We start from the raw sequence: 26,015 nt of genomic DNA, 5'->3' as shown, positions 1-26,015 counted from the left end.
GAAGTCCACCTTTGGCAACGGGTTCCTCCTGTCAGCCTCATCTGAAAACTCATAATGGCCGTGCTAAGCAACCGGTAACTTCAGTTTTGCAAATTTTCCGAACACAAAAATAATCCCCACCACGTCCTGTACTCTAGAACTTTGGGGGATTGCCCAGACTTTGTTTTGAAGAAGTACAGAACTGTTGTCTAACAAGGGTCTGGAATAGCCTGCAAGAATTTTCTCTGTCTCTCTCCCCCAACTCTGCCTCTATCCAAGCACGAGTGTTAGTGCCACAATGTCCAACAAAAGAAGATAAACTCTACCATCTGCTTCATTGAGCTGTGAAGTGTGTGGATCTGCCTTTAGTCAGCAGCTATGTAGTCTTATACTCCACAGCCTTACCAAGAAATAACTCTGAACTGTCCACTTTCTCATGCCTGTGAAAAGCCTGGTGGAGAGAAACTACCGTTCCGGAGAATTGTTTGAAAGGCATGCAGATGACCCCCTCCTCTACATAGTCTCTGGGTCAACTGAGTTCCAAACCTGCTACATATCAGAGACATCGGGGAGTTCTATTTGTTTTGCTTTGTGTTTAAATACAGATTCACAGGACACGCTTCCAGAAATTCTGATTAAGTAAATCTCATGAAACCATTTTTAAAAGATCTTCATATGAGCTTGATACAAAGCTAGATTGGGAACCACTGGGCTATGTTTTATCCTGAATTAAGCCAGACCATCAAAAAGCTGTTTGTACCACTTTTTTTCACCCTTACAAAATTGTCTCTACCAAGTCATGCTTTACCCTTATGCCATCTGCTTATATTGAGATGCTATTAAAAAAAGATACGCATGACACCTCTGAATTTACTGGAGGGATTATTTTAAGAATGATGTTTTTTACATCCCAGTAGCAGAATCCTACCATATTGCCCAGCCCAGGGTTTTTCAAGTTTTTTGGACGATAATCCACCAAAAGAAATATGTTTTACATTATCACCCAGTACACAGGTACCTACACATTTAATAACTAAAACAAGTCTTATAAAATATTACCCATTCCACATGCATTTTATCGCTTTTTAATGCTGGCTTCCACCCGTTAAATGATTTATTGACCCCTAGATGAGTTGCAAGTTGCATTTTAAAATCAGCAGTATAGGGACTTCCCTGGCGGTCCAGTGGTTAAGACTTCACCTTCCAGTGCAGGGGGTGCGGGTTTGCTCCCTGGTCGGGGAGGTAAGATCCCACATGCCTCGCGGCCAAAAAAACCAAAACATAAAACAGAAACAATATTGTAACAAAGTCAATAAAGACTTTAAAAATGGTCCACATCAAAAAAAAAATCTAAAAAATTAAAATAAAAATATAAAATCAGCAGTATAGCCAGATATCTTTTTCTGGAAACTAGCCCTAATCCTCAGACAAACTAGGCCACCTGTCCACAGTCTATTGCTCCAATAGCAGTACCAGAGCCAACCCAATCACATCATTCTCCCAGGAATTTGGAATTAGGACTGAGAGATTTTAGTTTTTCTAAATCTAGGTAGCTAACATAGAAACATAGAATGCTGTAATATTGAAAGTCAGAAGCTATCCACAGACATGCCTTCCCATCATGTGGCCTGGAGAAATGCAGAAAACCAAGTTGCAGGAAAAATGTGAAAAGAACAGGAAGGATGAAAGAGATTCACAAAGAGGAGAGAAGAGACCAAAAGTGTTGTGACAGCTTTCCATCCCTGATCATTTTATTTCTTGAAATGAGCTGCATTCCTGCCTTTGAATTCCATGTAATATTCCAAATCTTTACATAAGATGCACTCTTTTGCTTATGCTGGTTCAAATGGTTGTTTCTGTTATTGCAACCAAGATGAATCTAATTATATTGGTTTTATACGGCTTTTGTAACAAATTACCACAAACTTGGTGATTAAACAATGTAAGTGTATTATCTGGCAGTTCTATAAGTCAGAAGTCTGACACAGGACTCACTGGACTAAAATCAGTGTCAGTAGAGGAGAATCTGTTTCCTTGCCTTTTCCAGTTTCTAGAGGTTACCTACATCCCTTGGGTTCATGGCCCTTTTCCTCCATCTTCAAAGGCAGCAATATTGCATCTTTCAGACCGTGCTTCTGAGGTTACATCTCCCTCTGATTCTAGCTAGGAAGGTTCTTAGCTTTTAAGGACCCAAATGATTTAGACTGGGTCCACCCAGAAATTCCAGAATAATCTCCCCATCCCAAGGTCCTTAGCTTAATCACCTCTGCAAAGTGCTTTTTGCACAGAAAGTAACATTCACAGCTTCCAGGAATTGGGACATGGACATCTGGGGGAAATGTGGGGGTGGATCCACACTAACATACAATCACTCTATGCCTTAATGTATTTCAGTCCTGAGTGTCAGGGAAAAAAATCTTTTTTCTCCTTGAAAAGCTGATTTCCTTATAAAGAAAGACAACCATGAAACTGAACACTTTTCCATTTTCACCTTCGCTTCTAGGAAGACAGGAACCAAATTTGCAGCTCAACATTAATAATTTTGTCAAACTCTACTGCTTGCATATCAGTGTTACAACTTTCTTCTGTTCTCTCTCTCTTCCCTCATTTCTACCTTTTTTCTTCATTGTATTGACTGTATTATTTTAAGCTGCTTCAGATATTTTGACTTGTTGTTTCCTCTGCCTATAAGGCTCTGCCCCCATACCTCCACAAGGCTGGTTCCTTTTCATCATCTATATCTCAGCTCACATGCCACCTCCTCAGAGAAGCCTTCCCTGATCCCCCTATCTAAAGTGGTCCCTCCCACAGTATATCACATTACTTTACTTTGTTGTCCTAGAGCACTGAACACCATCTAAGACAATCTGATTTATTTTCTTTCTTCCCTCACTGGAAGTTAAGCTTCAGGACAGTGGGGACCCAGCCTCTTTGTTTATTGCTTTTGCTCCCAGTACCTGGCACAGTGGCTGGCAGTTAGTAGCTATTTAGTTAAAAACCATGGCATTAGTAAATGAAAGAATGAATAAAGGAAGGGCAGCAAGAAGGAAAGAAGAGACTTTGTAGAACATGTTGATATACAGATGGATAGATAAATAGGTAGATAGGCTGACAGATACACAAATATTCATTTCTGATGTGCAAATGTCACCAATATTTATAGGGAAGAATCAGAGAAACTACACAAGGAAGTAAAACATAACTCCCTACAATATGTTCATAGAGCTACTGGGTTTTCTTGGGGAACCCTTTATGTAAATGCCTTAGACAGAAAGTTTCTTGAAGTTTTCCAGTGGCTCAGGGCAGCTACCTTAAATATCCCGGCTGGTTACCATGTTTGAAGTCATCAGTTCTCAGTGAGGTGATGGATTGCAACACCATGACCCCTAACAACAACAAACTCTTGACACTGCCAAGGGAGCTCAGTCTATTCCAGGGCTCATTACTGCACAGCAATCGGCTCTCATTCTACTCCAGTAATTATCAACGTCACCACTGGCAACAAGTGTTATATGCTGTTTACTTAAACACTCTATGGTAACGTCATTGTTACAATGCAATATCAAATTGCTTGACATTTAAGAGAGATCAGAATCGAAGTTTGTCAATATAACAAAACATAGAAGCAATTAGATAGTTTGTTCCAGGGTTTGTTGACCCTGTTAGTAAAAATACCAAAGTCTTGGAGGGAAGAGATGGACTTCAGTTTTCATAAGTCAAGAAGCAGTTGATTTACACGTTAATTACAATTTATCTCTGTTATTCAAAAGACTTTTAAAAGACTCTATATCACAAAAACATCACTCCATATTTTTTCTGTTCTATAAGATAAGTTATGATATTTTTAAATCATTATGTGTTATATTAAGATTTCTTAAATTGGGGGACATGTCTTTGAAAAGTGTATAATGCAAAATGTAACTTTATCCTAATGATAGCTCTTTGATTATTGGTAGGCTCTACCAATTTATACAAAGTCTTTCCACCTTTCTCTTCTCCTACGTTGACAAAAGTAAAACTGTACCTTATCCCCACAGCTCAAAAGGAAATAAACATTTAGCAATTAACTCAGTTTTTCTGATCAACTGTGGATGTCTGACCCAGCCCCCTTTTCAGATAAAACTAATAGAGTTCAGGTTAGTACATGCCAAAACTAAATTAATGGTTCATAGAGTGGAAGACTCGATATTGTTTAGACGGAAATACTCCCCACATTGATCTACAAATTCAATGCAATCCTTATCTAAATTTCAACTGCCTTTTTTGTAGAAATTCACCATCTGATCCTAAAATTCATATGGAGATGCAAGAAACTCAGAGGAGGCAAAACAATGTTAAAAAGAAGAACAAAGTTGGAGGACTCACACTTCCTGATTTCAAAACTTACTACAAAGCTTTAGTAATCAAGACTGTCATATTGGCATAAGGATAGACATATAAAACAACAGAATAGAATTGAGAGTCCAGAAACAAATCCATGCATCATTGAACAACTGATAAGGGTGCCATGGCAATTCAATGGGTGACAGGATAATCTTCAAAAAATGATGCTAGGAAAACTGCAAGAGAGTATATTTGAACCTGTACCTCACACCATATACAAAAGTTAACTCAAAATGGATCAAAGACCTAAACATAGGAGCTAAAACAATAAAACTCTTAGAAAAAACACAGTTACAAGTCTTCAAGGCCTTGGATTAGGCAACGGTTTCTTAGATATGGCACCTAAAGCAAAAGCAACCAAAGAAAAAATAGATAAATTGGACTTCATCAAATTAAAACTTGTGCTTCAAAAGACTATCGAGAAAATAAAAGACACCCACAAAATGGGAGAAAAATATGTGCAAGTCTTATAAGTGACAAGAGTCTAGTATCTAAAATATATTAAGAATTCCTACAACTCAACAGTAAAAAAACAACTCAATGTAAAAGTGGGCAGAGAATTTGAAGACATTTTTCCAAAGAAGATATACATAAAGCCAATAAGCACATAAAAAGATGCTCAATATCATTTGTCATTGGGGAAATGCAAATCAAAACCATAATGGGGTACCAATTAATACCCACTAGGATGGCTAGAATCAAAAAGACAGACAATAATATAAGCTGGTGATGATGTGGAACAATTGGAACCTTCATACATTGCTGGTGGGAATATACAATGGTAGAGCTGCTTTGGAAAATAGTCTGGCAGTTTATTAAACAATTAAGCATAGGGTTTCCCTTGTGGCGCAGTGGTTAAGAATCCGCCTGCCAATGCAGGGGACACGGGTTCGAGCCCTGGTCCGGGAAGACCCCACATGCTGCAGAGCAACTAAGCCTGTGTGCCACAACTACTGAGCCTGCGCTCCAGAGCCCATGTGCCACAACTCCTGAAGCCCGGCGCCTGAAGCCCGTACTCTGCAACAAGAGAAGCCACCGCAAAGAACACCACAACGAAGCGTAGCCCCCGCTCACCGCAACTAGAGGAAGCCCACGCACAGCAAAAAAGACCCAATGCAGCCAAAAATAAATAATAATAAAATTTAAAAAAAAATTAATCATCGAGTTACCATATGACCACTACCCAAGAGAATTGGAATTACATGTCCACACAAAAAACTTATATACAAATGTTCATAGAAGCATTATTCATAATAGCCAAAAATGGAAACAACCCAAAATGGCCATTAAATTATGAATAGATAAACAAAAAATGGTATATCCAAACAATGGAATTGTATTTGGCTACAAACAGGAATGAAGTACTGATACATGCTACAACATGGATAAACCTTGAAAACATTATGCTAAGTGAAAGAAGCCAGATGCAAAAAGCCATATCTTGTATGATTCCATTTATATGAAATGTCCCAAATAGGCAAGTCTGTATAGAGAAAAAGTAAATTAGTGGTTGCCAGGGACTGGGAAGAGGGAATGGGGAAAGACTGTTAACAGGTATAGAATTTCTTTTGGAGGTGATAAAAATGTTCTAAAATTAGACAGTGGTGATGGTTGAACAACCTTGTGAATATACTAAAAACCATTGAATTTTACACTTTTAAAAAGTGAATATTAGGTATATGAATTATGTCTCAACTTAAAGAGTAAAGTAAAAAAAACTAAATAATACTTTACATTTCATGGATCCTAAAACCTACATTGTTTTCACTTTTTAAACTTCTTTGAAATTGGGTTGCATACTTGATTACATATTACTATTGCTGTCAGCCAGGTAGCAGTCCTGACGTGTAAAAGTCTTCCTGAAGGACCAAGAAAGTGCCAGCATCTTGGTGTCTTAGTTTTCACAAAATACAGGTGATATTCACTCACCTAATATCATCAACTCTGTTCCAGGCACTGTTCCAAATGCTTTCTGTATTTTAACTTATTCAACCCTCACAACAGCTCCATGAGATAAGTACTGTTATTATCCTTATTTTACAGACAAAGAAACAAAAGTACAGTGTGCTGGAGTGATTTGTCCAAGATCACACAGCTGGTTCGTGTGAGTCCCATTCAGGCTGTTCTGGTCCAGAGTCTGTGCTCCTAACCGTTAGGCTTCACTGCCTCACTTACCTGTGAGTGCAAGACAGCCATTGCTGTCAACGGTCTTCAAGGATTCCTACCAAAGTTGGCCAAAAGAGTAACGAAAGCTAATAATGAGTCTTGCAGTGGTTCAGTGATTAAAAACACCATTCATTTTGAAGTTTGACTGGTTCATTCAAACATCTTTTGGCTATGTCTAAGGGAGTTCACAGCCTGGAACTTCATTTACAGAGCTCAGATAAGAGGGAGTAACCGCTTCCTGCTTGACTTACAAGGTGAGTAAAGGGAGCTGGAGCTTTAGTCCAGACCCTCCTCATTTTTCCCAGCTGACTGCAGAGACTGACCTCCTTCTCCTATGAGCCTGACTGGGGAAGGGACAGGGCAGACCAGGTCCCAGCACGGGGATGGAGGGATGAAGTCTCTAACTCATGCGCGAAGGATGTGGAGCCAGAGGAAACACCACCAGAAGCCATCTCAGGAAGAAGTGCAGGATCAAACCTGAGGCAAATATTCCACCTCCCTATTACCTGACATCCAACCTTGTTGATTTACTGCAAAGTCAATCGTTGGAAGATTGGAAGGACTCCTGAGGATTCAAGGGTGTATAGCATTCCAGGCTCAGGAGAGAAAATGGATTGTATCACTTCCAAGAAACTATAGGCAGAAAGAAAGGATAGCTAAGCCCTCCCTGTCCCCATTCTGCCAAGGCTCTTGCCACACCCACCCCAGCTGAGCCCCTTGGATACCAGATGCCTCTTTAAGATGACTGGGGAAACCTAGCCGAAGCCAGATTGCTTCCAACAAGCTGACCCCACAGACACACTCAGTTCCTGGAGGCCAGAGTGAGGATGGAGACTAAACTCAACGCCCTTCACTGCCACTCCACATCCCCTTACAGAGGCTAGCAGTAGCATTTTCCAGCCATGAAGTAATTTCACCTCTTCCAGCTTAGGCCTCGGCCTCAGAGTCCGGAAGCCAAACACAATCCTTTCAGTAGAGAAAAGACGGAAGCAAAGAGGACAACAGAAGACACACCCAAATAAGGCAGGGTACCAGCTCTGAACTGTTGTGTGATGGAAAGAGGAATGGGTGGGCAGAGGAGGTGCCTGGAATCACCATCCTTTAATTCATTTTTTTCTCTTCTTAAATTTTCATTTGGTAAAAATTTCAAACTTACAGAAAAGTTGTGAAAATAAAAATAGAAAGAATACCCATATACCCTCTAAACCCAGATTCACCTATTAATATTTTACCCCATTTGCTTTATTTGTATCCTGTATATATTTTTTCTATTTTTTCTAATTAGATATTTTTCTAATTAAATATATAAATATGTTGAAAAAATACAATATAGATAAATTATATTAAAATATATTTTTACATCTTTAAATTATAAAAAAAATATTTTTTGCACCATTTGAATGTAAGTTACATACACTATGGCCTTTTACTCCTAAATACTCCAGTGCATATTCCCTTAAAAAAGGGTAATTTATTATATAACCACAGCACAGTTATCAACTGTAGTATATTTAGCATTGATACAATACTGTAATCTACTGTCCATATTCCAATTTTGTCAGTTGACCCAATGATGTCCTTTAAGCATTTCCCCCCTTCCACTACAGGACCCAGTTTAGTCCTGGATATTGCGTTTAGTTGTCATGTGTCTTTAGTCTTTTTTAATGTGGAACATTTTCATAGCTTTTCTTTGTCTTAGTGACATAGACATTTTTTTAAAATCCAGCCCCCTATCCCCTGACTTTAACATAACGTTCCTCATTTTGGGTTTGTCTGATGTTTATCCATAATTAGGTTCAGAGTATGCATTCTAGGCTGCGTTATTGGACGGGTGATGTTGTGTCCTTCTCAGGGTATCACTTCCGGATGCACGTGTCCACCTGTGCCTCACTGGTGACGTTATTTTGATCACACAGTCAAGGAGTTGTCTTATTTCTCCTCTGTTTAATTACTGTGCTTTTGTTTCTCCCTCACAACTAATGAGCCATCGGTAGAAAGGCAATTTAAGGCTGTGCAAATATCCCGCTCCTCATCAAAATGTCTCCCTAGCACACTTTCCTGACTTTGCCAGAGAGCTAAATGAGCACCGCTGGCGCCACCTATGGGGCTTCTGGCACACTGCAACAAAGGGAATGGGCTGTGGATCCTCCCTCACTCCTGACACTTGTCTGGCGCCCAGGAGCTTTTTTGGCCTTAGACATTTTGAAAGAAGAGCTTTTTGAGACTTGAGTCACAAGGCTTGAGTTCTAGCTCTGACATCGCCACCAACTCATGAGGAAACTGGGACAAGTCCTTCCCCTTCTCAAGACTTCAGTGTTCCCAGTAAAATGGGAAGTTGGATGACAAAGACCTGATTTCATTCATTCATTCAACAAATATTTGTTGAGCAACTACAGGCACTGTTCTAGGATCTGGGCAAGATTTCTGCTTTCAGGGAGCTTACACCATATGAGGGGTGACCTAGACAATGTAAGAAAACAAATTAAGGAAATGGATAAATACACATAGTAGTAAGTGCTATGCTGACAATAAAACAAGATTGTGAGAGCGAGTGCCTGGGGTCCACTTTAGATTGGGTAGTTAGGAAAAACTCTCGGAAGAGGGGTTTTGGCTAAGACATAAAAGATGATATTTGAAATATACCATGATAAAAGTTTAAAAATACATATAAAAGTATTTGTATAAGTATAAAAGCAGTACAGCATTTTAACGCCAAAGTTTGGGAAAAAGACAGAAAAATTATGCATAATGCTACCACCCTAATATATTTTAGGATAATAATATTTTATATATTTGTATCTTTTTTCTTTTATTTTACATATAATTCTGTTTTGCTTTTTTCAATTTAGCATCATCTCCTAATTATTTTCCATGTTGTCATTCTAGATGCAAACATTGCATGTCTCATATTCCATTTGTTAAAATTATTTGCCCTTTTTCCCTCCCAAGAACAGTTCAATAAACATCCATGTCCCCTTCATCTAGATTTACCAATTGTTAACTTTTTGCCACATCTGTTTTACTTCTCTCTAATAATGTAATATGTAGTTTTTCTACTCCTGAGAGTTAGTTGCAGACATCATGATCCTTTGTCCCTAAACACTTTAGCACATACCACCTAAAAACAAGGCCTTTTTCCTCTGTAACCACAGCTCAAAGTATCGCTCTCAGGAAGCTTAATACTAATACAAATTATCAGCCCATATTAAAATCTCCCCACTTGTCCCAATAATGTCTTTTCAAATGAGCTCGATAATTATTTTAACTGATATCTCTGCTTTCTGAAATACTTGAGAGGTTTCTCAAGCCAGAAGAAGTTTAGAACTTCTTTCTCCCTTTATGAATCTTCTGACTCTGTTGGATTCCTAATTCCAACAAAGGCTTTGAGAGTCTTTGTCTCGGTTCAAGTATGCCTATAGACTCTTTAAATATCATTTTTAATTATATCATATTAATTATTTAACCATGTTCTATAGGCTTTTCATTGTTTCTAATATTCTACTATTACAAATCTTGATCACACCTAAAAAGTAACATAAAAATTAAAGATAAAAAGTAATAATAACACTAAAAATAATAAATCCTAATATCATCAAATATCCTGAGTTTTCATCTTTTCCCAATCACCTCATAATATTCTTTAAACCAGGATGCAAATAAGTTCCATACTTTGCAATTGTTTTATATGCTTTTTTAAGTCCCTTTAGTCTGTAGGTTTCCCCCCCCATCTCTTTTTTTTTTTTCCTTGCAATACATTTGTTGAAGAAACCAGGTCATTTGTTCTGTCATTGCTCACAGACTGGATTTTACTGATTGTATCCTTGTGATGTCATTTTAAATGTTCCTCTGTTCTTTGCTTTTCCTCTCAATTGGGAACTACATCTGTAAATTGGTAGTTAAATCTAGAGACTTGATTAGATTCAGATTCTAGTTGTTTGGAAACACTTCATAGATGATGTTGTGTATCAGGAGACATGTAATGTCTGGATGTCTCTGTGATATGGGTAACCTTGGATGGTCACTGCCTAGATCCATTCATTCACTGGGGGTTGGAAAATGGTGATATTCCAGTTTACCAACCCTTCCATTATTAGCTTGAAAACTTCTGAAAGAGATACTTCCCCTTGCAAGCAAAGAAGAACAAAGAGCATTGCTCACCACCCAGTTGGACAAGGATTAAGCTATCAGCCACAGCATTCTTAAGATGCTTTTCCCCCTAACTCTCCTTCAGACTTGCTGCCTGTATTTTAAAGAACAGGATGTGTTCATGCAATAAGAAGCAGAGAGCTGAGTTCTTCCCTAGAGAGAAAGCTCCCCAATCTACTCTTCCCCACCTTGTGTCTTAACGATGTTGGAGTCTGGGGGTGAGAAGACCATGAAGCATGTTCAACCATCTCCACTCAAAAAACACTCCAGGACACAATTACTGGTAAAGAAAAGTGCTATCTTTTAATTTGTTCTAGAATGTGTAGGTCCTATTAAGATCAATGACACTTCCCCTTATCATGTTCCTCCCTCATGCCCCCAACCACTTTGGATCCAATGGCCACTTCTAGAAAAGGCCTAGGAGGAACTCACCCTACATAGCCAACGAAGGGGTGCAGTTTGAGAAATGGGTATATGGCTCCAGAAGCAGCACCAGCTACTAAAGACTTTCCTCAAAGCAGCTCATTTTGGCCTGTGAGTCCCTTTGCCCTGCCTTGGTCAAGACTCCCTAGCTGTGAACTGCTCCAGTGTTCCCTTGTTCCCTGTGTGGCCTGAGCTTTAGAATTAGAATCACCATTACCATCTTTAGAGCTGTAGAGCCTCTGAGAGAGCACTGTTTTCACCATCCTTCCTCCCCACAACTTTATAGATGGAGAAACTGTACCCAAGGTCACACAGTTCACAACTGGCAGAGCCAAAATTTTGATGTTCAGCATCTCAAATCAGATATCTTTCTACCATACCCTCCTGCCTCCAAGAAAACAACCGGCATCTGCCTCTAGCTCCAGGAACAACTGGAGCAAGCAGGTGGTGGTGACCAGAACAGACGGGAAAGACCCGGCTAAAGGGGCCAGGCTGACCCCACTGAACCCCAAGCAAGTGATGAATCACAGCACCGCCCAGTTTCCCTCCGTCAGAATGTTATCAGTGGCAGACACCCACCCCTGCCAGGATTCTCCTCCTGGCTAGCAAAACTGAACCATGCATGGAAACATGCTTACCAAGATTCCAAGACCTTACCGACCAAGGCAGGCTCTAACTGGTGTGAGGATCCTGGTGATGAGCTGCCCACCAGCTGGGTAATCCAGCTTACCGAATTCCTTCCTGGTAAGATCCAATCCACATTCTTGGGCTGATTTATATAGGGCCTCTTAGCAAACATGGCTAAAATCTGTCTCTGTGCTGCACTGGGAGAGACAGACAGAAAGAATCACAGATGGTGTCCTCCCATCAGAGCTCATACACATGCTTGGCATGAGGAGAACTGAGTCCAGGAGAAGAAATGAACTCAAAGAGAACAGGCAGACACAGAGGGCAGGGAGCAGGGGCAGCTGTGCTCCCTCCTGCCTATCCTACTCCTGAAGAGGAGAGACCACAGAAAGCTGCAGATGTGTCCCCCTGTCAGTATTTCAAGGAAGGCTCAGCCTGTGTGGCTGAAAGGTAAGAGGAATCCAGAGAATTGTGGAGTCGTGAAAGCCAAGTGAAGAGGGTTTTTCAAACAGGAAGTGGTAGATGATGTGAAGTGCTGTAGAGAGTTCAAGACAGCTGAGGACAGAAAGGCATTCGCTTGATTTGGCAACTGGGTGGTCACTGGTGACTTTTACGAAAATCTATAGAGGATTGGAAAGTGATGAAGAAGAAATCAATGAACAGATTTTTTTTAAAGAAACTTGGCTATTGAGGAAAAAACTGTAAGTGCAACAGACTCTAAGAAATTCTGTTTTAATCTTGGGGAGAACTTTGTTTGTTTGTAAGCTATGTGGAGGTAACCAATGGAGAGGGAGGTTGAAGACCCTGGAAAATGGGAGCAGTGGGATATGCAATGGAGCAAAGTCTTGGAAGACATAGAGTAGGATTCAAGAATAGAGCACCAAACAGGAGCAACTGGAGAGGCGCTGAGGAGGGATACAGACATAGAGGGATGGGAGGGGGAGAGGAGCACACGGGCAGCAAAGTTTTTGCTTTAGGGCCTCTCTTCTGTGAAGCGGTTAATGAGGCCAGGCATTTGCTGACAGCAAAGATGAAGGGCATGGATAGAAAGCAGAGTAGTAACAAGTCACAGACACACCAATCAATACTAAGAGCCCAACTGAGACTGTCAACTCTGAATGTTTCATGCTTAGGAGCCCAGAAAAAGGGAGCAAAAAATAGGTTGATGCAGAAAATGGAGAATGGTTGATAGTTTCAGCAAGAGTTGGAGGAGATGAGGAAGTTCAGGATGCTGACAAAACCATCAGTGTGTCCTGGGCCATGGGTTTAGGCTCAGGAGAGGAAGAAGTCCAGGAGAAAGCTGAAAGACTGGGAGAACAGAAAGCTAAGGCCTTGGAACTGGGCTAAAGGAGCAAGCAGTTTATTTAATAGCAGTGGAGGAGTGGGAGAAGAGGAAGCATAGGGGATGGTAATCCAAAAAGAGCAAAGTCTCAGTTCAGGAGTTCAGAAGAGAAGACTATAGGTGACACCATGGAGTGAGACAGAAAGCAGAGCAGAGCCCAGGAACAAACAAGGAGAGGTGTAGGTCTTAGAGGCAAGGCAAAGACCTGTTGCCAGAAATGGGTACAGAGAGCCAGAGTTCGCCAGGGTTGATGGTAGGGTCTTCTGTGGAGCAGAGCCTACAGAGGATCTGGTGGCGCTGCTAGGGAGGGGGTACCTGCAAAGACAGGCAGGGTGTGTAGTTGGCAATTGCTGGAAGTTAGGCAAGGCCAACCTACCCATTTTCTAGAAGAGTGCACTAAAATCTCCTTTGCATCAACCGAAGCCACTCCATTCTTCTGTTTCTCAGTATACCCAAGAAACCCAATTTCTCTTCTAGGACTGCATTCTGTACCATAAGAATCCAGAATTCATTGTATTTCCATTTCATGACTTTGTCAATGACCAAAGGACTTAACTGACTCCACAATGGGGCCATTATGGGAATAAGTCAAAAACAGGATTAGCTCAAATGTTAGCAAAGAGCCAGTGAAGTCAGTCACTCAGCTAGTAGCCTTTTGTTCAACTTCTGAAACATCATGTTGTTTTCTGCATGCAAAAACAAAACAAAACCAGCAGTTAAAACACTGGTGCTAAGTACACAGGAAAAGCCAGGGAGAGGGCACTGTTGTGGGGTAACCAACGTAGGGATGGTGGGCCGGGGCTTCGCACCCTTGGAGGAAAGGACACCCTACCTCCCACCCCTCCCCCACTGCTCAGGTGCCTAAAGGGAGCTTCTCGGCATGCAGGGTCTCTGCAGTGGGAAGGGAATATGTGACTCTCTACCACATTACTAAGGTCCCCTGGCCCAGCAGGCTACACTCAAGCTGGGAACTTCACTGATAGAAGTGAAGCCAAGCACTTAACTAGGTATTTTCCTTCATATGTGTGGTTTCTAGCTGGCCTTGCGGAAAGATGTCAGTTGGGTTTGAGCCTGTCATAGCCCTCACCCAGCTGCCCAACACAAAACACTGGTGAAGCTCATTCAGAGAAGGTGTGAAGGTGGGCCACACAAAGGAAAAATGACCAAGAGGAGGAATTAATGAGGTAATTACAGAGAGAACCTTGCCAAGCCAACTGAACAGAGAAAAAGATTTGAAAATTGAAAGGGAAGTGGTCAGAGCCCAAACCGTAAAGTCATGTGAGCTCCAAAGAGTAGAGGGTTACATGCAAAGATCGCCTGGCTACTGGATTATTCAAGACTTAGTTACCCCAAACTAGAAAACAGGATTATGGAAGTTCATCTGCTTAGGAGAGCTTGGCATGTGCTGGTGAAAGAATGGCAAGTCAGTGGGCACAGTCTGCTTTGAAGTGAAGATGCTCTCTCAGCCTGGGTGGAAAAGAAACGAGCAGTTCCATCCACTCACAAGGAGAGAAGAAATGTTTTCTCTGATCAAAATTATCCCATTAACAAGGGCCCTACAAATAAACTGCATCTCTTAGCAAAAGTAAAGCCATGACCTACGGCTCCCTTGAAATTAGCTAAGACATGACAGGACCAGGGAGAGCCGTCCCCAGGCCAAGCCAACACCAGCAACAGGTTCCCTCTCAACCAAGCCCTTGCTCGTGAAGTGGCCTGACCCCCAGCACCTGCCTATGCCTTTTCCTCCCAAACACCTTGCACAGACCACAACAATCCATCCGAGATGCAGCCTGGAGCTCCGCTCCCATGCCTGTGACCTCCAGAACACTTCTCTCTGCATTCTAGGAGAAATAAAGTCCTGAAGTTGCTTCAGGGTCACCAAAGGACACCAAAGAGGCTTCTCGCCTCTCAGTTTTCCCCTTTTCCACGCCAGATAGAACTTCCACGAATGCTTAGGTCTGGCTCCTGCTGGTCCCTCTGGCCTTCTCCAACCTCCAGCAAAAAAAGGGCTGCCAGCAGAGTCTTGGCTTTTTCTGGGCTGTGGACAGCCTGAGGGCAGGCGAGTCAGAGGACTCACTTCTGATCTTTGGCTCTGTGAAGTGGAGAAGCTGAGAATTAAGATCTCTAAGCAGGAGGAGAGACCCAGCAGAGTGAGCTGGTTGTGGGTCATTCTCCTTGGCCTGGAACCTCTGTATGTGAAGCAGATAGCAGCTTCCTCATAGTTTTCCCAAGCAGAACTCAGGGTCTGGACCTCTGAATGGACATAATGAAGGGGTGGCCGCCAACAATCACTTCTAAGAAGCAGGTTCTGACACCAAAGCAGTGGCACAGATGGCAGGCTCTGAAGTTAACATCTTCTTAAGCCTGCCAGTGAAATCGGAGCCTAAGGATGTAAGTGGCCTCTGCACAGCCACCCGGCCCCATCAAGAATGCCATACCATCCAGAGCTTCACAGCGGCCACCTAAGTCAGCATCAGGAAAGGGGGCATGAAAAACAAATACCCTGAAAACCATTAGAACCCGAATAGGCACCAGTTGAGACCTATGGCCTCTAGAAGCCTCATTGCCCTGTGCAGGGCAGGTGCCTCTGTCCGAGCAGGCCAAACAAAGGCAAACAGTGACAGTCTTTGGCTGTGCTGGGCCAGGGATCACAGGCCTGCCATATGTCCGAACCTCTCTCCCTTCTTTTACCCTCTTCTGGGCCCAGAAGGAGTTCAGATATATACATTGCTCCTGAGCCCTGCACACTGAAAGGTGAGAAATGTCGGCCTTCCTCAGCAGAAAGAATTCACCAAGGAAGTTTGGTCCTTCCGAGCCTAACTGGGCTTGGTCTTGTCAAGTGGACCCTACACAACTGATCGTTCTGGTAATAGGGAACACCCCCCTCTTTGCTGTTTACTCTCTGTAGTGGATGCACTATGGCTCCCAAATAAATGCTGTAAGATGCAAACGGCAAAGAAGGGCACTACAAGCTCAACAAGACTTGTCTCACATCCACAATCCAAAGAGAATGAGCTGAAAGGTGGGGAGGAGTGGTCAACAGGACGGGGCGCCAGCTGCCGGAGTACTTGGTCTCCTTCCAGCCCTCACACCTGGGAGATGCTGTTGGCCAGGCGGAACGACACTCTTTTTGCTCTTTCATTCTCCTGAAAGAAGAAAAAAATATTTGGCATCAGAATGGCCCAGTGTAGGGTTTATCAATGGGAAAAGGCCAACTGTCCAGACTGGGATTCCCCAGAGCCAAAGTGTTTTATTCCACCCCAGGAATGCAACAGCAAAACTCACTGAAGCCACTAAACACTGTGTACCAAGAGCTGCAAACCACCGGGGATGGCTAGTCAGATCCTGGCACACGGTGGGCAGGCAATACATTTCAGCAGAATTAAATTGCACTGAATTGATGTTTCAGGTCTGCACAGGTGAGACCAGACAAAAGGTCAGATTAGATGTCTTTCCTGCAAGCAAAACCTCTCCTTCCTTCTCTACACCAAGGGGCTGAAAAGACTCTCCCTTTCCCTCAAACCCAAGTTGAGATCAGGCACTGAGACCAGGTCCTTCTCTTCTTATGGGCATCAGTGTGGAGGAACCAGCACTGAGCTGGGAGGAGGCCTGGTCCTGCTGATAATTTTCTGGGTGACCCTGGCCAGGTACACCCACGTCTCAGGGTTCTGAGCCTCAGTGGTCCTTGGAGCTGATGAGCCCTGCACTGCCTTGCCTTTGTCTGAGGCTAAGGGGCTGGAAGTGAGGGCTCACTGTCACCACTCTCTCGTACCACCCGAGCAGCTTCACTTCAGGTTACTCTGTACATGCTGCGTGGGTGCCCCCTGCCAGCCCAGCCACCCACCCACCTGCCTGCCAGCTGCCGGCACCTCCTTACCATATGTCGCCGCCGCCTCTTGGGCTGGATGCCCTCCTGCGTGCAGTGGGGCCATGGAAAGCCCTGGGGAGTGGAATACCCACTCTCACTAGACACCTCTTCAGAGTCTGAGTCCTCCTGCCTCGGCTGAGCAAACCGCTTCTCCGGGTAGATCTCCTTCAACCAGCCCTCAAAGAACACTTCCAGGCAGCGGCCTGCCTCTGCAACCTCTGAGTCGGGCTGAAGGGGGAGGAGAGCAGTGATGGTCTGGCCCCCTTCCACCAGCCCATCTCTTCCAGGCCCCTCAAGAGCTATACAGAGAGCGCAAAGCCTGGCTGGGTCTCCGGGATGTCTGGAACTTTACATTTTCTCCTCAGGGCCCAGGATAACCAGTTTAATATCAGCTCTTAAAGCAGACGTGACCCTGACAGTTACCCACAGATGGCCAGTCACTAGCAGCCCCCATATTCCTCCTGAGTCCACGCTGAGGCCCAGATGTGGGAAAGAGCTTATAAACATTCACTGCAGTAGGCCCCAGGAGGTCTGCTCCCAGCTCCTCCTGGCAGCCCAGGCCTGAACCAGACACTTCTGTCCAGCCATGGCCATCTTGGGGTCACTGGAAATAGGGGAGAGGGAAAACAGGGAAGACATACATAATTGAACTTAGCACAGTTCCAGAACATGAGGCGGACGTCTGATACCACCTCCTCCGGGGTGGTGTAGTGAGCTGGGTCCTTCTTTTGCAGCTTCCTCCGGATGATTGACAGGTCCATGGGTCTCTTGATAATCTGGTAGTAATGCCGGGCCTTGCGGGAGGAGAGAAGGGGAAGCAAATAGGAAGAGAGAAGTAGAGGAAAAAGCGAAGGATAAGAAGGAAGGAGAGATAGAGAATGAGTTGGAATGGAAATAATAGAACATAAGACAAAGGCAGCAAGAAGAAACGCGTGGAGGGAAAAGACAAAGAGAGAGGGAAAAGGAGGAGTGGTCTACATGTCAAGTCAGGTCTGACGCAGCAGCAGCTGTTGGTTGGGGGGCTGTAGTGGCCATGGCCCCCGGGTCCCCTACGCCATGCACAAATTACTCCTGCTTCCAGTGGCCACGCTCTGAGCCCACCCTGGGCACCGCCATGATCTGCTCCAGGCCGAGGGCGCTCTGAGCAGCAAGTCCAGTAGCCGGCAGAAGCAGTGAGGCTTTTCTTACCAGCGGGCTGACAGGCTCGTGGAAGGGCAGGCTGAGGCTGTTGCAGCACAAGGACAGTACCAGCTTCTCACACTTCTGCAGAAAGCAGAGTTGGCAACCGTGTTACCTTGTTCTGGGCCCACCTCAGTAAGGACTAACGATAGCGACCCTGATGGCTCTGTCCCACAGGGTACGAGTCGCTATACTAAGGCACAGTTCAGCCTCCCAGGCCAGAGGAAAACAGCTGGCAGAAGAAAAATTGTAGTGAACCCCCATAGGCATAGCCCAAAAGAGAGGTATCCAGAGAGGCCTCTCACCCCCTCAGAAAAGACTCAGCTCCCATGGGCACAGGCAGGCTGCCCCAGAGACCCCTCCCTACCTTCTGGTCATACGCGCTCAGGCCAGGAGGGGCCCGCACTCCAGGCTGGTTATAGCGGGCGTTCTCGCAGTCGTACTCCATCTCAGGCTGGGTCAGGCTGCGGCACAAGGTACACACCCAATCTCCCCTGAAGAGGCAAGTGAGGCCAAGTTAGCCCTCAGCACATCGCCCAGAGCCCCCTCCCTTGTCCCACTACCCCAAGACAAGCTTGGGGGGTGGTGACATGAGAAACTGAGTCCCTAGCCCTGCCCTGTAGAGAACGGCTTCCTAGCCACAAGCTTGAAAGAAATTTAGTAACTCAGGATTTAGTGAATCCAGAAAACTAGGAGTTAGCAAGGGGCTGGGAGAGGGGTAGAGGGACAAATCTGGACAGGAGGAAGCTGGGAACAGAGGAGGAAGGGAAGCATCCACCTGTCTGTGTGCAGAAGACACACAGCTATAGCGCCACGAAGTCACAGACCTGTAATTCATGCAGGCCCAGAGAGGGGAGGAAGCCCACCTGAGGGAGCTCTGTGGGCCTGGCCTGCGGTTGGCATGACTCACCCTGGGAAGCTGAGCAAGGCTGGCAAGTGGCAGGAAAGGTGGTACACTTTGGGGCAGCGGTCACAGCACAGCAACTCTCCCCCGTTGAGGCACACAGCACAGAAATCCTCATTCTCTATTGGTACTGGGGGTCCCTTCTTGGCTCCAGGGGTTCGAGGAATGAGCCTGTGTTCTTCAGGAGATGCACTCTCCACTTCTGGTGGCCGCTGCCCAGCCAGAGATGTGACAGTGACCTTTCTACCCCCCAGGTTTGGGGCCTGGATGGCATCAGACAGGTGGTCCTGGCTGACCTTGGGGAAGAAGTGAGTCTGAGCAGTCAGCGCACGGCACCAAGTTGTGGAGGGAGGGAGAGGAAAGATGACAAGCCCTGGGCACCGACTCATTCCAGGACCCCAAGACAGCCAAGCCCCAGGAACACCAGGACAGCTCACTCCTAGTGTGCAGCTCACAGGCCACTTGTAGCAGGGTACAAGGTCTGGCCAAGCTACAGCCCCATTCAGAGACTCAGAACAATGCCAGAGCCAGAATTCTCCCAGTAGCAGAGAGGAAAGAGAGGCTCCTAGGCTGGGCCAAGGTTCAAGGAGAAGGCAGAGAAAAGTGGTACCTTAATGGAAATGCTGGAGGACTCAGTACCACATTCAATGATCAGCAGGAAGCTCCCATCCTGCTCATTCTTCTGTGGCTTCAGCTTGAACACAGGCATCTCTCCTGAGGAGGCAGCACAGATCTTGAGCCGCTCCAGTCGCACATAGGGAATCTTGGGCTCACTATTGAAGGGTCTAGGGCAAGAGCGACATCCCTGGGTCTCGGTGGGAGCCTCCTCTGGCCCCAACCTCTAAGTCAGGCTCATCCATGATCCCACAACTGAATTGCTGCTCAAGATCTCCTCAGTCCAACCGTCTACAGGCCCCTATTCCACCCTGCTACCAGCTCTGCCTGGCCGGGTCCTGTCAACCTCTGGGAGCCCTTTGATCAAAGAAGGGGGGTCCCCGAAGAGGGAGGACTGCACACAGACTGTATGCTTCACGGCGCAGGAGCCAGGACATCCTCCCACAACCATCCCAGACGCCCAACCACACACCCGACCCCAGGGTCTGGGGGTTGAAGAAGACAGCTGCAGGCAAATGTCTGCTTCTAGTTAAGTCATCAAGGATGCTCACTTCCTGTGCCAACCTCCCAGGACATGAGGTTGGAGGGTGAGAGAGGGAGCGTGGGCCCAGCGTCTGTTACCTGGTGCTCTGGTTCCCTTTTGTACCCAGGCCTAGGGCTCCTTGTTCAAAATTCTCACACTCTAAGGCAAAAGACAAACAAATACACTTATGATAACACACCCTGTCACCCACACCTTCTACTCATATCTGCTACTCATGCTTTGGCCACACACCTGTCACACCATTGTTACCAACACTATAATCACTCATAGTGGTGACAATCCTACCATATCTCCCCTTCCTGAGGGGGGGGGGGAAGGCCACTTTCTTTTAAAAAGATAAACACAGGTAACACTCAGAGGCTGCCTGGGGGTGAGGGCTCGGTCAGGTGCCAAGGGGCCAGCTTCTCACCTTCAAAATGAGCTCAGGAATCACTTGTTCCCCATACATACACTGGTGTCACCTGCTCTAAGGAGTCATTCTGTCCAACCCCTGCCTTTTCAGCCAAGTGCTGGGATTTCAGCACAGCCTGAGAATCCAGCTCACCCTCCAGGGGCAAGAGGCTCCCAGGAACCCTCCCCTGAGAAGTGCAGTCTGTGCAGATGGGCAGGGAGCAGTGTGGGGAAAGAGGAGGACACTAGCATTTACTGAGCGCCCACTCAGCACCAGGCACTGTCCTGAGCACTTTCCATGGGCAAGCAGGGTTCAAAAATTTAAGTGCTTAAAATTCGGGGTTACATTATTGTGTAGTTAAGAAGAACCAGTGTGAGGAAAAAAATAGAAAGATTGTTTCATTTTCATCTATTAAGTATGTAGGAAATAGGCCGATCATTACACACTAAACATTCATGAATCATACACTGAAATGAGAAGGCCCCCAACGCTCACTAGGCAGTTGCTAACTTCCCAACTCCCTCACTTTCTCCAGAAGGAAGGAGCCTTAGCCTAGCCGCATTTGAGAAGGGGTGTGGGTAGCTCAGAAGAGAATCAGAGCCAACCTCCACCAGTCCAAATTCCCTTTACTGTGAGGCACAAATCTACATTAATGCCAGGTGCAAGGCAAATTCTTGTTACTACAGAGTAAGTCATCAAATGATTTCACTGTAGTTATTTGTCCCAACAGCCTATGAAGTAGCTATGATTAGCCCCATTTACAGAGAAAGAAACTAACTCAGAAAGGTTAGGTATCTTGCCCAGGTTCAAACATAAAGAGATAGAGCAGGTCTGCTAACTTAGATCTATCACACTCCAAAGTCAGACATGCTCTTTCCCCTAAAATATTTTGCCAAGGCTAGCCCTTCTGGAATGTGCTCTTCCTGCTTCCCCTTACCTATAACCCAGACCCCCGAAATTCTGCATGGGGAATTTTACAAGGAGGCTGATTTCTGGCCATGCCTGGATCAGTCATGGCCACAGTGAGGGAAACAGAACAGACATCAATAAGTCAGTTCTGGGGGGAGAAGTGAATTTAGCCCGAGAGAAACACTGCTCCCTCAGGCTCAGAGCAGCTCTGCTGACCTCTGTCTCACGGCAGTGCTGAGCCCATCTGCTCAAGTGTGTGGTCAGCACGAAAGACAGGCTGCTGAGTCTCACCTTTTGGGCTCCGGTACTGCTGCAGGGCCACGGATTTGTTGACCACTGGGACCAGTGCAGGTTTTTTCACAGAGAGGTTAATTGGCTCCTCCAGTTCTGAGGGGATAGCCAAATCCTTGGTAGTGTCCGGACCAGGGGCTGTGGGGCCTTGTCCCAGAGAGTCAGTGAAGCGGGTAGAATCCTCACTTTCCATCTTTCAAAAGTGAAAGGCCAACAAGAATCAAAGAAATCAGACGTTTTTCCTGTCGGTGGTCACAGAGCTGTTAAGCTAAGGCCAGAATAAAGCCTTCAGGGGCCACCCTTTTGCCCAGCGATGAGCAGAGGAAGTTGAATGGCATTTCCCCAAGACCTACCTTACACAAGGCATTCCCCAGGGAGGGGTCAGCCCCATCCCCAGGGCACAGGCTCCCTGCAGTTCGGCCAGAGCCAGGACTGCAGCTGGATCCGGTTTCCGACTGCATGTTAGAAGCCGGAGGCACGCTCTGCAGAGGACAAGTTGCCAGGCTTGGTACAGTGTGGGTGGGACCAGTCTGAGAATGATCACTTGCCAGGCTTGTGATGGCCTGGGAGGGATCACTCATCAGGTTGGGCATGGAGTGGGGTGTGCCACACACAAGGCTGGGCATGGTCGGCAGGTGACTGGCTGTCAGGCTGGGCATAGCCTGGTTCTGACCGCCCACCAGGCTGGACACGGTTGGTGAGGGGCCACTCAGCAGGCTTGGTACCACCTGGGGTGGGGCAGCTGTCAGGCTGCTCGCACTCTGGATCTGTGGCTCTAAGGTCCTCGCCAGCCTGGTAGATGACAGTTCCATCTCCAGTGTGTTGGAAAAGCCCGTGATGCTCACAGAAGTGGAGTGCTGCAGGAGCGAAGACAGGGGACAGTCAGGCTGTTATCTAGGATGGTGGGAGGGAGAGGACAGATGCAGCCCACAAGAGTTCCATGCTCAGATCTCACTCTGCCTCAGAGTCTTGTAGCTGCAGGGAACTCAGACAGCACAAGAAGTCCTATTTCCATTGCCCTACACCAAGGGGGCTGGTGGGCTATGACACAGAGGCAGGCACGGCTGAGGACACTAGTGTGCATGCGTGTGTGTGTGTGTGTGTGTGTGAGAGAGACAGACAGACAGACTGACAGACGAAGAGAGGGAGAGAGAGGGACAGCCTGCCACCTGACCTGAGGGTGGTACACACTCACATACACACACACACACAATCAGCCACATCCTTCACCCCCTTTCCAGTACCCAAGCAAAGGGTCAGACTGTAGGACTACCCTCCCACTTCACATTCCCCTCTGACTACAGCACTAGTGGCCTCTCTTCCCTTCTGGGGGTCCTACAGGATAGTTTCTGCTACATAAAAATGGGAGGAAGTTCAGAAGGCTCAAACTCTGATCTGCTGCAGACATTCTCTGAGATAGTGCCAAGGCTTGGGGAGCCCCAGTCAGTCCTGGGTAACCTGGGTCAAACTCCAGAGCCTTCTCACAGCCTTGTTCAGATCAACTCCAGCACCACCAGCATCAGATTGAAGACTTTGACCAAGAGATGTGAAGGTCTTTTCTAGCCCTGCTATACCTGCCAAAGACATTCTAAACCAGAGGCAGAGGACATCAGAGCAGCTAAATCTTAATATGGACAATCTGGACAATCATTGGATGAGGCAATGATATTCCAACTCCCATAATCCCTTTCTCGTTTCTAACTGCTTGGTGTCCTAGGCAGAAGAGACTTAAAAGCTTGATAAAAAGAAGTTAAAGACATAGATACTGCACTGAATCCATTTCAGTTTTTCATGTTGGAGAAAGAGATCTGATGGAGGGGAGACGGTGGGAAGACCTGTTCTAAATGCAACCTTCAGGAATTTAAACGTTTGATATCCTTGCCTTCTTTTAAGACAAAAGATATAATAATTTGACATCTTTTGAAAATCGAAGGGGAAACAAGGAGTAAATATCTCTAAGTTTCCAAAATCAGTGTTATAAACCTGTCATTCTTTTTCCCATGAATAAGACATTCAGATTTCCACAGGAAAAGAAATACTTCAAATACCCTCTCAAGTTTCCATATTAAGTTAGTAAAGCTAATTAACAGTGAAGAAAAGACTGTCCTCACCTCAGTGAATGTCACCCTAGTCACCCAGTTCTTCAAGCTGAATCCTAGGAGGAAGACAACAGTGGAGCATCCTTCCTCCCTCACCCAAGCTAATACCAGACCTCATCAATTCCACCCCTTAAACATCTCTCAAATATTCCCGCTATTCCTCTCCGCTGCTGGTGTCCTAGCCTGGGTTACACATTCATATTTTTCCAGGCTGCAGGAGCGGTCTCCTCAGTGGAGAAATAGTTTCAAAACACAAATCTGAGCACATCAGTCCTCTGCATAAAGCTGTACTGCGCTCCACTGAGAAGATGCTCAACAAGGCTCCTAAGGCCTTGATGACCTCGTCCCTGTCCTGCTTTGCAGCCACAGTCCATACAACAGCTCCCTCCTCATTCTCTGAACTCCAGCCACTCAGACAATTTTTCAGGTCCTGAAACATGCAACCTCTCTCTTCAGACAGACTGCTTCTTCTGCATGGAACATTCTCCTAGCCCTGCCCCTGTTCCACTTACCTTCTGAATTCAGCTCACACGTGAATTTTCGCTCTAACCCAGACCAGCTCCCCCCTTTTATGCTCTCATAACTCCTGGACCTTATTCTCATAGCCCAATCTGTGACACCATTTGGTTAATATCTATTTCTCCTACTAAACTGGAAACTCCATTAGAGTGTGGACTTTGTCTGTTTTGTTTATCCACTGTATTTCTAGACGCAAGAGCAGTGCTTGGCTGAATAAATGAATTAATGAGCTATTCACTAAGCTCAAAATGGATTAAAGACCTAAATGTAAGGCCAGACACTATCAAACTCTTAGAGGAAAACACAGGCAGAACACTCTATGACATAAATCACAGCAAGATCCTTTTTGACCCACCTCCTAGAGAAATGGAAATAAAAACAAAAATAAACAAATGGGACCTAATGAAACTTCAAAGCTTTTGCACAGCAAAGGAAACCATAAACAAGACGAAAAGACAACCCTCAGAATGGGAGAAAATATCTGTAAATGAAGCAACTGACAAAGGATTAATCTCCAAAATTTACAAGCGGCTCATGCAGCTCAATAACAAAAAAACAAACAATCCAGTCCAAAAATGGGCAGAAGACCTAAATAGACATTTCTCCAAAGAAGATATACAGATTGCCAACAAACACATGAAAGGATACTCAACATCACTAATCATTAGAGAAATGCAAATCAAAACTGCAATGAGGCATCATCTCACACCGGTCAGAACGGCCATCATCAAAAAATCTAGAAACAGTAAATGCTGGAGAGGGTGTGGAGAAAAGGGAACCCTCTTGCACTGCTGGTGGGAATGTAAATTGGTACAGCCACTATGGAGGACAGTATGGAGGTTCCTTAAAAAACTAAAAATAGAACTACCATATGACCCGGCAATCCCACTGCTGGGCATATACCCTGAGAAAACCATAACTGAAAAAGAGTCATGTACCAAAATGTTCATTGCAGCTCTATTTACAATGGCCAGGAGATGGAAGCAACCTAAGTGTCCATCATCGGATGAATGGATAAAGAAGATGTGGCACATATATACAATGGAATATTACTCAGCCATAAAAAGAAACAAAATTGGGTTATTTGTAGTGAGGTGGATGGACCTAGAGTCTGTCATACAGAGTGAAGTAAGTCAGAAAGAGAAAGACAAATACCGTATGCTAACACATATATATGGAATCTAAGAAAAAAAAAATGTCATGAAGAACCTAGGGGTAAGACGGGAATAAAGACACAGACCTACTAGAGCATGGACTTGAGGATATGGGGAGGGGGAAGGGTAAGCTGTGACAAAGCGAGAGAGAGGCATGGACATATATACACTACCAAACGTAAGGTAGATAGCTAGTGGGAAGCAGCCGCATAGCACAGGGAGCTCAGCTTGGTGCTTTGTGACCACCTAGAGGGGTGGAATAGGGAGGGTGGGAGGGAAGGAGACGCAAGAGGGAAGAGATATGGGAACATACGTATAACTGATTCACTTTGTTATAAAGCAGAAACTAACACACCATTGTAAAGCAATTATACTCCAATAAAGATGTTAAAAAAAAATGAGCTATTCACAATTTTTTTAAAACAACAACAATGCATGACTGTTTATTCCACAAATTGTAAGCCAAATGAATAGCA

The 26,015-nt window shown here is 45.1% G+C and overlaps 1 protein-coding gene across 4 annotated transcripts in view; it reads right to left on the bottom strand.

The window, feature by feature from the left end:
* Positions 1–16,105: 16,105 nt before the first annotated feature.
* Positions 16,106–26,015, bottom strand: part of TRIM66 (tripartite motif containing 66) — a 56,212-nt gene continuing 46,302 nt past the window's right edge. For 3 of the 4 annotated variants that reach the window (XM_089915187.1, XM_089915188.1, XM_022563154.3), the window contains 10 exons: positions 22,121–22,624; positions 21,768–21,960; positions 20,254–20,314; positions 19,628–19,802; positions 19,024–19,313; positions 18,481–18,607; positions 18,123–18,197; positions 17,576–17,728; positions 16,944–17,162; positions 16,106–16,212 (listed from right to left, as the gene is read on the bottom strand). In XM_089915187.1, the coding sequence (XP_089771313.1) occupies positions 16,153–16,212; positions 16,944–17,162; positions 17,576–17,728; positions 18,123–18,197; positions 18,481–18,607; positions 19,024–19,313; positions 19,628–19,802; positions 20,254–20,314; positions 21,768–21,960; positions 22,121–22,624 (1,857 nt within the window). In that variant the 3' untranslated portion in view covers positions 16,106–16,152. The remainder of the gene's footprint in view (positions 16,213–16,943; positions 17,163–17,575; positions 17,729–18,122; positions 18,198–18,480; positions 18,608–19,023; positions 19,314–19,627; positions 19,803–20,253; positions 20,315–21,767; positions 21,961–22,120; positions 22,625–26,015) is intronic. The other variant, XM_089915189.1, reaches the window with a different exon arrangement.

The sequence above is a fragment of the Delphinapterus leucas genome, chromosome 7 (assembly GCF_059928025.1).
Source record: "Delphinapterus leucas isolate spDelLeu-1000000601 "Yukka" chromosome 7, BTC_Dleu_Yukka2, whole genome shotgun sequence".
NCBI classification, from domain to species: domain Eukaryota; kingdom Metazoa; phylum Chordata; class Mammalia; order Artiodactyla; family Monodontidae; genus Delphinapterus; species Delphinapterus leucas.
This window is presented reverse-complemented; position numbering and strand designations above follow the sequence as displayed.